The 13,414-nt window shown below is 38.1% G+C and overlaps 1 protein-coding gene across 2 annotated transcripts in view; it reads right to left on the reverse strand.

Moving 5' to 3' along the window:
- Positions 1 to 13,414, reverse strand: part of KIF4A (kinesin family member 4A) — a 130,039-nt gene that overhangs the window by 21,191 nt on the left and 95,434 nt on the right. For both annotated transcript variants that reach the window (XM_037988896.2, XM_007991986.3), the window contains 2 exons: positions 3,803 to 3,958; positions 3,580 to 3,680 (listed from right to left, as the gene is read on the reverse strand). In XM_037988896.2, coding sequence (XP_037844824.2) covers positions 3,580 to 3,680; positions 3,803 to 3,958 — 257 coding nt within the window. The remainder of the gene's footprint in view (positions 1 to 3,579; positions 3,681 to 3,802; positions 3,959 to 13,414) is intronic.

A 13,414-nucleotide genomic window follows, 5' to 3' on the forward strand; every position in this document is an offset into this window, starting at 1 on the left:
TTGCGATCTGAATGGCTCATTTACCAATATATGATTCTATAAAATGCCATTTGGACAATTAGTCCAGAGTCATGCAGATCTTCCAAATGTTAACACATTTCATTCTATAATATATATTTTTAAAAATCACACTTATTAATATCACTACTGGTCTTATCAGAAAAGTTATGAAAAACTATCAAGTTCACAGTGGCAGATACAAGTTTTCCAAATCCAAATTTTGTTTGAAAGCTCACATTTTGTCTTAGGTAACACTGTCAGCTGTTTTCCTTAAAGCAACAGGCTTGCTCTGTTCTTTTTGAGAAAATGTCTGCCAAGTAACCAAGTCTTAATAACCACAGTTTGTCTATCAGTTGTTCATTGAAGTAAAAATGATGTCCCATGAAAAAAGAGGCCTATTGAGCTCACACCTCAAAACAATCGCACACAGTGCTTTTCTTGAGACGACCATATTCAGCATGCAGCAGAAGTGCTTTCTGTGTTCTTCCTGTTTTGTCACACAGGCTGTAACACAGACATGAACTCCAGGGTCCAGATTTAGTAAAATGAACAACTTTCACTGCTTTTGCAACACCACTCTTAATTAAGACTGGCTTGGTTTTTTAAAACCTGAGAGTATGTAGTGGTGAAGCATACAATAACTACTAGTTCAGGTTGGTGCCACTGCTTTCATTCAGCCTAGGGTGTCAGCACTTTAGCCCACTATGGCGTCTGCATTTTCAGTGCAAATGCCAATGTAGCAAAAAAGGCAAATAAGGCCTTAATATTATTATGAAAATAGTTTTGATCACTTGGACTCCCTGAAAGGGCCTTGGAGCTCCCCAGGAATCTGCGGACCACACTTTGACAACCCTGGTCTAATGTAGAGTCCTTTCCTTCAACAAGCTTAGTCTGTCTTTAGAATGACAAAATTAATAAACATAAAACAATAAACATAAAGATAACATGTCAGCAGTATGTCATAATTGAGTATCTTAAGTTCTGAAAGAGTTTAGAGAGGAAGGAAGATTAGTGAGGGATTAAAAAGTCAGGGAAGGCTTCTGGAAGAGGTGGGGCACAACACTTCGGAGTTGTCACCTATCATTGGCCCTTTCCTGTCTTTTCTGACAATTCATGTCCCTTACCTATTCCAAAATTTAGTTTAAGTCTCATCAGTTCTAAAAAATTTCTCCTAACTAAACTCACTTCTAATTCCTTCTACTTGGCACCTGCCCTACATTTACATAATCATTTACTTACACATATGGTATGCAGGTAAATTTTTAACAACCAGCACTTAAAAAACCAGCCCTTGGCTGGGCACAATGGCTCATGCCTGTAATCCTGGAACTTTGGGAGGCCGAGGCAGGCAGATCACTTGAGGTCAGGAGTTCGAGACCACCCTGGCCAACATGGTGAAACCCTGTCTCTACTAAAAATACAAAAATTAGCCAGGCATGGTGCCACGTGCCTGTAATTCCAGCTACTTGGGAGGCTGAGGCATGAGAATCACTTGAACCCGGGAGGCAGAGGCTGCAGTGAGCCAAGATCGTGCCACTGCGCTCCAGCCTGGGCAACAGAGTGAGACTGTCTCAAAACAAACAAACATAAAACAAAAACAAAAACCCCAGCCCTGATTTGTAAGTTTTGTCAGTTTCTGTGGTGTAAATATTCTCACCATAATCAGTTGTAAACTAACAATGGTTTACAACATTCTTGAAATTTTAACAAATGATTCCAGGACACCACTGTGAGTAATGATACTATTTCCACCTGAGAGCAAGGGCAAACTCATCTATTTTTTCTGTATATCCCAACTGCATCCAGTGTAGCACAAAGCAGGAACTCAAAGGTTGAGTGATTTATAGATGTATCCCAAGATAAAGTTAGTATGTATTACTAAAACCAGATTAAATGATCCCAAGGTCTTCTGGACAATAAAAATCTATTATCCTAAAACACGATAAAATCTCTGTCAGGGTTCTGTTCCTTCTAGATTTCATAAACTGCTTAAAATAATCATGATTAGAAGAGGCTGTGTAGCATAATTTCTGGTGTAGGGCCAGGAGATGAGGGACAGAAGAACATTCATTGATCACTTCTTTTCTTTTTACTTTTTAGAGCCAATACGAGTGACCATGGCACAGGGAACACAGCCTGAAGAGCTCCTGAGAAAGTGCAGCCTTCACTGAGCCCTTCTATTCCTTCTCTTTTCTTTCTCCTTCCTTTCCTTTCTTTTCTTTCTTTTTGTCTGTCTGTCTTTCATTTTTGACACAGAATCTCACTCTGTTGCCCAGGAGTGCAGTGGCACGATCTCAGCTCACCACAACCTCCGCCTCCCAGGTTCAAGAGATTCTCCTGCCTCAGCCTCCCGAGTAGCTGGGACTACAGGTGCGTGCTACCATGCCCGGCTAATTTTTTGTATTTTTAGTAGAGATGGGGTTTCACTGTGTTAGCCAGGATGGTCTCGATCTCCTGACCTCATGATCTGCCTTCCTCGGCCTCCCAATGCTGGGATTACAGGCGTGAGCCACTGTGCCTGGCCATTTTTTTTTTTTTTTTTTTTTTTTTTTTTGAGACAGAGTCTTGCTCTATCGCCCAGGCTGGAGTGCAATGGCACAATCTCGGCTCACTGCAACCTCTGCCTCCTGGGTTCAGGCAATTCTCCTGCCTCAGCCTCCCTAGCAGCCAGGATTACAGGTGTCCGCCACCACGCCCAGCTAATTTTTTTTGTATTTTTAGTAGAGACGGGGTTTCACCATGTTGGCCAAGCTGGTCTTGAACTCCTGGCCTCAGGCAATCCACCTGCCTTGGCCTCCCAAAGTGCTGGGATTACAGGCATGAGCCACCGCACCTGGCCCATTGAGCACTTCTAATATGCTAAGTACTGTTATGTACTTTACTAATGTAATTTAATGCTCATGACAACTTTACTTACATGTTATGGCTATTTTCTTGATGATCTCTAAAATTCACCTTCTGTGTTGTTGCTATTCTATTATCATTTCTTTGGTTCCTCTAAAATTCTGTTATTGGTTCTACATCTTAGAGACACCACTGCATCAAAAATTATGGTGTCTGACTCTAGTTATCAGTTAAAAAAATAATAAAGAGAAAAAAATTGTGCTGTATTGTAAAAAGCATGGGCTTTGGAATTAGAGTGTGTTTTGAATCCCAGCTCTGTTGTTTGTTAGCCAGTTAATTACCTTTGGCAAATTTCTTAAGATCACTGAATTTCCTTTTAAAAATCAACCAATTAACCAGTTTATTTATTAAAAAGCCAGTCAAATTTAGCAGCGAGGGGGCTGTATACCAACTTTAGCGACACTAATGTTAATAAGTTCTGATAACCCACTTCCATATGACCAAGTTAATTTTAGATCTCTAAAATGAGAAGAATGATACTTACCTCATAAGGCATCAAAGGGATTGAATAAGAAAATATATCTAAGATACCTAGTACAGTGTTTGGTTTAAAAAAAATTGTTATTTTCTCACGTTTTTCCACCATCACAAGGCTTTTGAATCACTGGATTAATAGGTTCTATCTTTGATTCCAGGCATAAATTTTTATAATGGCTTAGAGATAGTCCCTGTTACCTGAATTCCATTTCAGTCTCTAGGCTTTCAATCTGCTTTGTAATAGAATCTTCTGACTCCGAAACTTGACCACGCACTTCAGTAAGGGAGAATGTACGCCTCTGTAAATAATAGTGGGAACAAGGGTGAAATACTAAAAGGAAAGTAATCCTCCAAAGCTATGAGGATTTCTGGCGAATGTAGAGTCTGATTACTGGCAACATTTTTTCATAAGGGTACTTACCCGGAGTTTAGGAGGTGGATTCTCCCCAGATTCCTTTTTTTCTTTGAGTTGAGCCACATCTTGAGCCAGGATCTTTCTATCTTCAAGGAGGTCATTCAGATGGCGTTTGGCTTCCTCAGTACTGACCATAACCTCAATTTCGTTTCCAAGCCAATTCTGGAAGAGAAATCAGTGATGTCTGGGTTAGGGATGAGGAATCACTGGCTCATGGGCTAGATTCAGCTCTAGACTTAACTTATTTGAACCAGAGCCCAAGTAACTACAAGTGTGATATCCATTCATACCTACACTTACCAAAAATATCAGTACCTCTCAAAGAGCCTTTAACAGCAACATGCCAAAAGGTCACAAGAAAGAGACTTTCTCCAAAAAATCTTTCTCCAGATTCCTAGTATTTCTATGTGCCCTGTTCTTTATTTTCTCCATTTTTTCCTTTGCCCTTAACATAATAAAAAATTGAATATTTTATGATCTATTCTATTTAATAAATATCCATTTTTAATTTTTAAAGTAGATGAATGGGATTTTTAAAAAAGGAAACAAAATTCAGTAAATTCACTTTTTATTTATTTATTTAGACAGGGTGTCGCTCTGTCGCCCAGGCTGGAGTGCAATGTCGTGATCTCAGCTCACTGCAACCTCTGCCTCCCAGGTTCAAGCAGTTCTCATGCCTCAGCCACCCAAGTAGCTGGGATTACAGGCACGCGCCACCACGCCTGGCTAATTTTTGTATTTTTAGTACAGATGGGGTTTCACCATGTTGGCCAGGCTGGTCTTGAACTGCTGGCCTCAAGTGATCCACCCACCTTGACCTCCCAAAGTGCTGGGATTACAGGTGTGAGCCACCATGCCCAGCCAAAATTCACTTTTTAAAACAGTAACTATCCCTGAGAATATTTCTGCTTTTAATGAAGGCATACCATGCTAATAGTAATCAAAAGAAAGCTGGAGTGATCATATTAGAATCAGATGAAGTAGAATTCCTATCAAAAAATAAAACTAGGGATAAAAAGGATTCATGATAAAGGAGCTGATTGTTCAAAGAATATAATCCTTAATGTTTACATCCCTAATAACAAAGCACCAAAATACATGAAACAAAATCATGTACAAGTAACAAACAGCAAGATGATAGCTCAAACCTACCTGTATCAATAATCGCATTAAATGTAAATGGTCTAAACACCCCAATTAAGTTGTAGAGATTTTCAGATTGGATTTAAAAAGCTAGACATGCCTGGGCACAGTGGCTCACACCTGTAGTCCCAGCACTTTGGGAGGATCACTTGAGGCCCATAGTCAAAGACCAGCCTGAGCAACATAGTGAGACCCGGTCTCTACAAAAAGTAGAAAAATTAGCCAGGTATGGTGGTATACGCCTGTAGTCTCAGCTATTCAGGAGACTGAGATGGGAGAATCACTTGAGTCCAGGCATTTGAGGTTACAGTGAACTATGATCATGCCACTGCACTCCAGCCTGGGTAACAGAGTGAGAGCCTGTCTATGGAAAAAAAAAAGCTAGACCCAAATATATGCTGCCTATAAGAACCACACCTTGGTTGGGTGTGGTGGCTCACACCTGTAATCCCAGCACTTTGGGAGGCTGAGACAGGTAGATCACTTGACCCCAGGAATTTGAGACCAGCTTGAGCAACATGGTGAAACCTCATCTCTACAAAAAATACAAAAATTAGCCAGGCACAGTGGCATGTGCCTGTAGTCTGAGCTACTTGGGAGGATGAAGTAGTAGAATCATTTGAGCCCAAGAGGTTAAGGCTACAGTGAGCCGTGATTGTGCTACTGCACTCCAGCCTGGGCAACAGAGCAAGACCTTGTCTAAAAAAAAAAAAAAAAAAGAAAGAAAGAAAGAAAAGAAAGAAAAAGAAAAAGAAAAGAAAAAAAAAACACACCTTAAAAATGAAGGCACAAATAGTTAACATTAAATACACCATGACAAAAAAAAAAAAAAAAAAAAAGGAACATGCTAACATTAATAAAAAGAAAGTTGGAGGGGCCACAGTAATATCATACAAAGTAGATATTAGAACAAAGAATATTACCAAGAATAAAGAAGTCCATTTCATAATAATACAGGGGTCAATTAATTCTAAATGTAGAACTCCAAGGAAAAACTCCATAATTATATTCGGATATTTCAATACCTATTTCCCAATAATTGATAGGACGAGTATGCAGAAAATCAGCAAGGATACAATAGACGTTAACAGCACAATCAATTAAATCAACATGATTGACATTTATGGACACTCCATCCAACAACAGCAGAATACCCATTCTTCTCAAGTACACATAGAACATTTACTAAGATTGATCATACTCTGGACCATAAAATAAGTCTCAATAAGTTCAAAAGGATTCAAGTCATATGAAGTATGTTCTCTGACCATATTAGAATTAAATTGGAAATCAATAACAAAAAGACATTTGGAAAAATCCACAAACATTTGGAAACTAAATAACACTTCTAAATAACCCACGGGTCAAAGAAAAAAAATCAATAAGAAAATTAGAATGTATTTTGAATTGAATGAAAATGAAAACATAACATTATGAAAATTTGTGGGATATTATTAAAGGAGTACTTAAGAGGAAACTTATAGCACTGAATGCCTATATTAGAAAAGAAGTAAATCAATGACCTTAGTTTCTTCCTTAAGTAAAAAAAGATAACCAAAATAAATCCAAAGTATGCAGAAGTAAAAAAAAAAATAAGATCCGGGAGGCGGAGCTTTCAGTGAGCTGATATCATGCCACTGCACTCCAGACTGGGTGACAGAGCAAGACTCTGTCTCAAAAATAATAATAATAATAATAGTTATAAGATCAGAGTGGAAATTAATGAGTTGGGAGTTGTTTTGAAATTTTTTATTGTGGTAAAATATATATAACATAAAAATTACCATTTTACCCATTATAAGAATGACAAACCTCCAGCTGGACTGATTGAGAAAAATGAGAAAGCATACAAACAGGAATGAGATAGTTGACATCATTACATATTTTTAAAATTTTAATTTTTAAAAACAGAGATAGGTTCTTGCTATGTTGCCCAGGCTGGTCTTAAATTCCTGGGCTCAAGTGATCCTCCCATCTCAGCCTCTCTAAGTGCCAGTATTATAGGCATAAGCAATCGTACCTGGCTGAGATTTTACAGATATTAGAACCATAAAGGAATATGATGAACAACTTTATGCCAATACATTTGACAACTAAGATGAAACAGACAAGTTCTCTGAAACACACAAACTACCAAAGCTTACTCAAGGAGACTTTGAACAATCTTTTATCTATTTTTAAAACTTTATTTTAGTTAACATCCCTCTCCCCAAAAAGCAAAACTAAGCAAGAAACATAAATCTCTCTAGTCACAGATGGCTTTCCTGGTAAATTCTACCAAATTTTTTAGAAAGAAACAATATTAATTCTACACGAAATCTTCCAGACATTTGAAGATAAATGACTACTTCCCAGCTCATTCTGAGGCCAGCATTACCTTGATACCAGAAACAGACCAAGGTGTTACAAAAAACTACACATCAGTATCCCTCATGAACACAGATACAAAAATTTAAACAAGATTTTTTTAATGTGTTACTGAATTTAATAATACATAAAAAGGATGATATATCACGATTAAATAGAGTTTATCTAAGAAATGCAAGGTTGGAATGGAATATTACACAGCCATAAAAAAGAACACAATCACATCCTTTGTAGTAACATGAATGCAGATGGAGGCTATTATCCTAAGAGAATTAATGCAGGAACAGAAAATCAAATACCACATGTTCTCACTTCTAAGTGGGAGCTAAACACTGAGTACACATGGCTAGGAGGAAGGGAACAATAGACACTGGGGCCTACTTGAGGGTGAAGGGTGGGAGGAGGGTGAGGACTGAGAAACTACCTATTGGGTATCATGCTGATTATCTGTGTGACAAAATGATCTGTACATGAAACTCTTGCAACACACAATTTACCCATGTAACAAACTTGCACATGTAATCCTTGAACCTAAAGTTAGAAAACCCCATTGTCTCAGCCCAAAATCTCCTTAAGCTGATAAGCAACTTCAGCAAAGTCTCAGGATACAAAATTAATGTGCAAAAATCACAAGCATTCTTATACACCAGTGACAGTCAAACAGAGAGCCAAATCAGGAATGAACTTCCATTCACAATTGCTTCAAAGAGAATAAAATACCTAGGAATCCAACTTACAAGGGATGTAAAGGACCTCTTCAAGGAGAACTACAAACCACTGCTCAGTGAAATCAAAGAGGACACAAACAAATGGAAGAACATACCATGCTCATGGATAGGAAGAATCAATATCGTGAAAATGGCCATACTGCCCAAGGTAATTTATAGATTCAATGCCATCCCCATCAAGCTACCAATGAGCTTCTTCACAGAATTGGAAAAAACTGCTTTAAAGTTCATATGGAACCAAAAAAGAGCCCGCATCTCCAAGACAATCCTAAGTCAAAAGAACAAAGCTGGAGGCATCACGCTACCTGACTTCAAACTATACTACAAGGCTACAGTAACCAAAACAGCATGGTACTGGTACCAAAACAGAGATATAGACCAATGGAACAGAACAGAGTCCTCAGAAATAATACCACACATCTACAGCCATCTGATCTTTGACAAACCTGAGAGAAACAAGAAATGGGGAAAGGATTCCCTATTTAATAAATGGTGCTGGGAAAATTGGCTAGCCATAAGTAGAAAGCTGAAACTGGATCCTTTCCTTACTCCTTATACGAAAATTAATTCAAGATGGATTAGAGACTTAAATGTTAGACCTAATACCATAAAAATCCTAGAGGAAAACCTAGGTAGTACCATTCAGGACATAGGCATGGGCAAAGACTTCATGTCTAAACCACCAAAAGCAACGGCAGCAAAAGCCAAAATTGACAAATGGGATCTCATTAAACTAAAGAGCTTCTGCACAGCAAAAGAAACTACCATCAGAGTGAACAGGCAACCTACAGAATGGGAGAAAATTTTTGCAATCTACTCATCTGACAAAGGGCTAATATCCAGAACCTACAAAGAACTCAAACAAATTTACAAGAAAAAAACAAACAACTCCATCAAAAAGTGGGCAAAGGATATGAACAGACATTTCTCAAAAGAAGACATTCATACAGCCAACAGACACATGAAAAAATGCTCATCATCACTGGCCATCAGAGAAATGCAAATCAAAACCACAATGAGATACCATCTCACACCAGTTAGAATGGCGATCATTCAAAAGTCAGGAAACAACAGGTGCTGGAGAGGATGTGGAGAAATAGGAACACTTTTACACTGTTGGTGGGATTGTAAACTAGTTCAACCATTATGGAAAACAGTATGGCGATTCCTCAAGGATCTAGAACTAGATGTACCATATGACCCAGCCATCCCATTACTAGGTATATACCCAAAGGATTATAAATTATGCTGCTATAAAGACACATGCACACGTATGTTTATTGCAGCACTATTCACAATAGCAAAGACTTGGAATCAACCCAAATGTCCATCAGTGACAGATTGGATTAAGAAAATGTGGCACATATACACCATGGAATACTATGCAGCCATAAAAAAGGATGAGTTTGTGTCCTTTGTAGGGACATGGATGCAGCTGGAAACCATCATTCTCAGCAAACTATCACAAGAACAGAAAACCAAACACCGCATGTTCTCACTCATAGGCGGGAACTGAACAATGAGATCACTTGGACTCGGGAAGGGGAACATCACACACCGGGGCCTATCATGGGGAGGGGGGAGGGGGGAGGGATTGCATTGGGAGTTATACCTGATGTAAATGACGAGTTGATGGGTGCAGCACACCAACATGGCACAAGTATACATATGTAGCAAACCTGCACGTTGTGCACATGTACCCTACAACTTGAAGTTTAATAATAATAAATAAATTAAAAAAAAAAAAAAGTTGGAAAGAAAAAAAAAAGAAATGCAAGGTTGGTTCCATATTTGAACATCAGTCAAAATAATTCACCAAATCAACTAACTAGAGACAAAAAGTATTTCAAAAAAATTAACTACAGTTAATAAACTTAATGGTGAAAGACAGAATGCTTTCCCCCTAAGATCAGGAAGAACAGAAGGATGTCTATTCTCACCACTCCTATTTATCATCATCCTGAAGGTTCTCACCAATGCAATAGGGCAAGTAGGAGAAATGATAGACATATAGATTAGAAAGGAAGAAATAAAATTGTATTTACAGATAGCATGATAGTCTACATAGAAAATCCTAAAAAGCTATAAAAAAGCTAGAATAATAAAGGCATGAGATAAAAGTTAATATACAAAAATAAATTGTATTTCTATATACCAGCAATAAACAACTAACTGGATAAACAATTTGGCATTTTCTTACAAAGTTAAGCATACACTTATCATATGACCCAGCAGTCCTGCTCTTAGGTATTTACCCAAGTGAAAAAATTAGTTTACATAGAAATGTGTATGTGTTTTTAACAGTAGCTTTATTCGTAATTGCCAAAACCTAAGGAAAAAAAAACCCTAAGATATCCTTCGACAGGTGAATGGATAAACAAACTGTGCTATATCCATACAATGAAATACTACTTAACAATAATAAAAACATGCAAACTACAGATACACAAACAACACAAATTAATCTCAAATGCATTATGCTAAGTGAAGGAAGTCATACTATATGTTTCTATTTCTATGACACTGATGGAAAGGAAATACAATAATGACAGAGTACAGATCAGTGTTTGTCAAGGACCAGGGGTGTGAAAGGAATTGGCTGTAAGAGATATAGGGGAGTTTCTGGGGATAAGAGAACTATTCTGTATCTTGATTGTTGTAGTGGTCACACAACTGTACATGTTGTCAAAACACATAGAACTGTACAACAAAAGGGTAAATTTTATTGTATTTCAATTATGCCTTGACAGAATTAGGGAAAAATCCATGTCATTTGCCATATAACAGAATAAAAACTGACCAATCAACTGTCAGATCATCTCAACAGAAACAGAAAAAAATCTCCCGAAAAAACCCAACATCAATTCGTAATAAAAACTTTTGCAAGCTTAAAAAAAAAAAAAAAGGAACTTCTTCAACCTGATAAAAGACATATACCAAAAAATCTATAGCTATTATCATACTTTATGGTGAAAAACTGAATGCTTTCTGCCCAAGACTGGGAACAAAGCAAGGTTGTAGCCTCTCACCTAGTCTATTCAATATTGTACTGGAGGTTCTAGCAAGTGCAATAAGGCAAGACAAAGGTTAAAAAAAAAAAAAAAAAGCACAGAACAGAAAAGAAGAAACAAAATTGTCCATATTTGCAGATGACACAATTGTCTAGGTAAAAAATCTTAAGAATTCTACAAAAAAGCTTTGAGAACCAACAAGAATATCTAAACAATTGGAAATGGAAATAAAAATGCCATTTTCAATATCATAAAAATATGAAATACTCAGGAATATGTTTGACAAAAGATGTACAACACTTGTACACTAAAAACTAAAATGTTGCTGAGAGAAATTAAAAACCTAAATAAAGAGATGTACTGCGTTCATGTATCTAAATATTCTTAACATGTTGATTCTCCTCAAATTGATTTATAAATTCTATGCAATCTTAATCCAACTCCGAGCAAGCTGTTTTGTAGAAATTGACAAGATAATTCTAAAATGTGTATGGAAATGCAAAGGACCTAGTTTTCCCAAACAATTTTGACAAAGAACAACAACTTTGGAGGACTTACACTGCCTGATTTCATGATTTCTTAAAAAGCAACAGCTTGAACCGGGGAGGCAGAGGTTGCAGTGAGCTGAGATCGCGCCACTGCACTCTCCCTGGGTGATAGAGCGAGGCTTCGTCTCAAAAAAAAAAAAAAAAAAAAAAAAAAAAAAAAAAAAGGAAATATTTGTCAAACTCATGGTCACTAAGATTTTCCCCCTAAGTTTTCTTCTAGAAGTTGTATATTTTTAAGCTTTTTGGTATTGGCATAAAAATAGACATATAGATCAATAAAACAATCTGAAATAGATGTATAGATATTTGATTTTGACAAAGGTGTCCAGTCAAAATGAATCACAGACCTAAACGTAAAGCTTAAAAATATACAACTTCCAGGCCGGGCGCGGTGGCTCAAGCCTGTAATCCCCACACTTTGGGAGGCTGAGACGGGCGGATCATGAGGTCAGGAGATCGAGACCATCCTGGCTAACACGGTGAAATCCCGTCTCTACTAAAAATACAAAAAACTAGCCGGGCGAGGTGGCGGGCGCCTGTAGTCCCAGCTACTCGGGAGGCTGAGGCAGGAGAATGGCGTAAACCGGGAGGTGCAGCTTGCAGTGAGCTGAGATCCGGCCACTGCACTCCAGCCTGGGCGGCAGAGCGAGACTCCGTCTCAACAACAACAACAAAAAAATACAACTTCCTAGAAGAAAACTTAGGGGGAAATCTTAGTGACCATGGGTTTGACAAATATTTCCTCTTTTTTTTTTGAGACGAAGCCTCGCTCTATCACCCAGGCGGAGTGCAGTGGTGCGATCTCAGGCCACTGCAACCTCCGCCTCCCCGGTTCAAGCAATTCTTCCACCTCAGCCTCCCGAGTATCTGGGACTACAGGCGCATGCCACCGGGCCCGGCTAATTTTTGTACTTTTAGTAGAGACGGGGTTTTGTCATGTTGGCCAGGCTGGTCTTGAACTCCTGACCTCACGTAATCCACCCGCCTTGGTCTCCCAAAGTGCTGGGATTACAGTCATGAGCCACTGCACCCAGCCAGCCAAATATTTCTGTTTTAAAGTTTTTTTGAGACAGGATCTTTCTCTGTCACCCAGGCTGGAGTGCAGTGGTGCGATCATGGCTCACTGTAGCCTTGACCTCCCAGTCTCAAGTGATCTTCCCACCTCAGTCTCCCTGGTAGCTGGGACTAAAGGCGTGCGCCACCATGTCTGGTTAATTTTGTAAATTTTTGTTTTGTAGAGACAGGATCTCACTTTGTTCCCCAGGCTGGTCTTGAACTCCTGGCCTCAAGCAATTCTCCTGCCTCAGCCTCCCAAAGTGCTGAGATTATAGGCGTGAGCCACTACACCCAGCCAAGATTTCTTAAGTAAGATATGAAAACTGTTTAAGTATAAAAGAAAAAAAATCAATAAATTGGATGGCATTAACATAATAAAGGTTTGCTCTTCAAAAGACACTGTTACAAATTGAAAAGGGCAAGCCACAGCCAGGGAGAAAATATTTGTAAAACACAGAAGTCCTCTGTTAAATATATTTAGAATATATAAATAATTTTAATTCAATAATAAGAAAAAGATAAACAACCCAATTTAAAAATGGGGACAGATTTGAATAGATATTTCACAAAAGAAAACATACATATCGCAAATAAGCACATGAAAGGATGTCCAACATCATTAGTCATTACAGAAATGAAAATTAGAACCACAATGAGGTTCCACTACCCACACACACAAAATAGCTAAAATTCAAAAGACTGACCATACTAAGTATTGGTAAGAATGTGTAGCAACTAGAACCCTTATACATCGCTAGCAGGAAT

The sequence above is a fragment of the Chlorocebus sabaeus genome, chromosome X (assembly GCF_047675955.1).
Source record: "Chlorocebus sabaeus isolate Y175 chromosome X, mChlSab1.0.hap1, whole genome shotgun sequence".
Taxonomy (NCBI): Eukaryota; Metazoa; Chordata; class Mammalia; order Primates; family Cercopithecidae; genus Chlorocebus; species Chlorocebus sabaeus.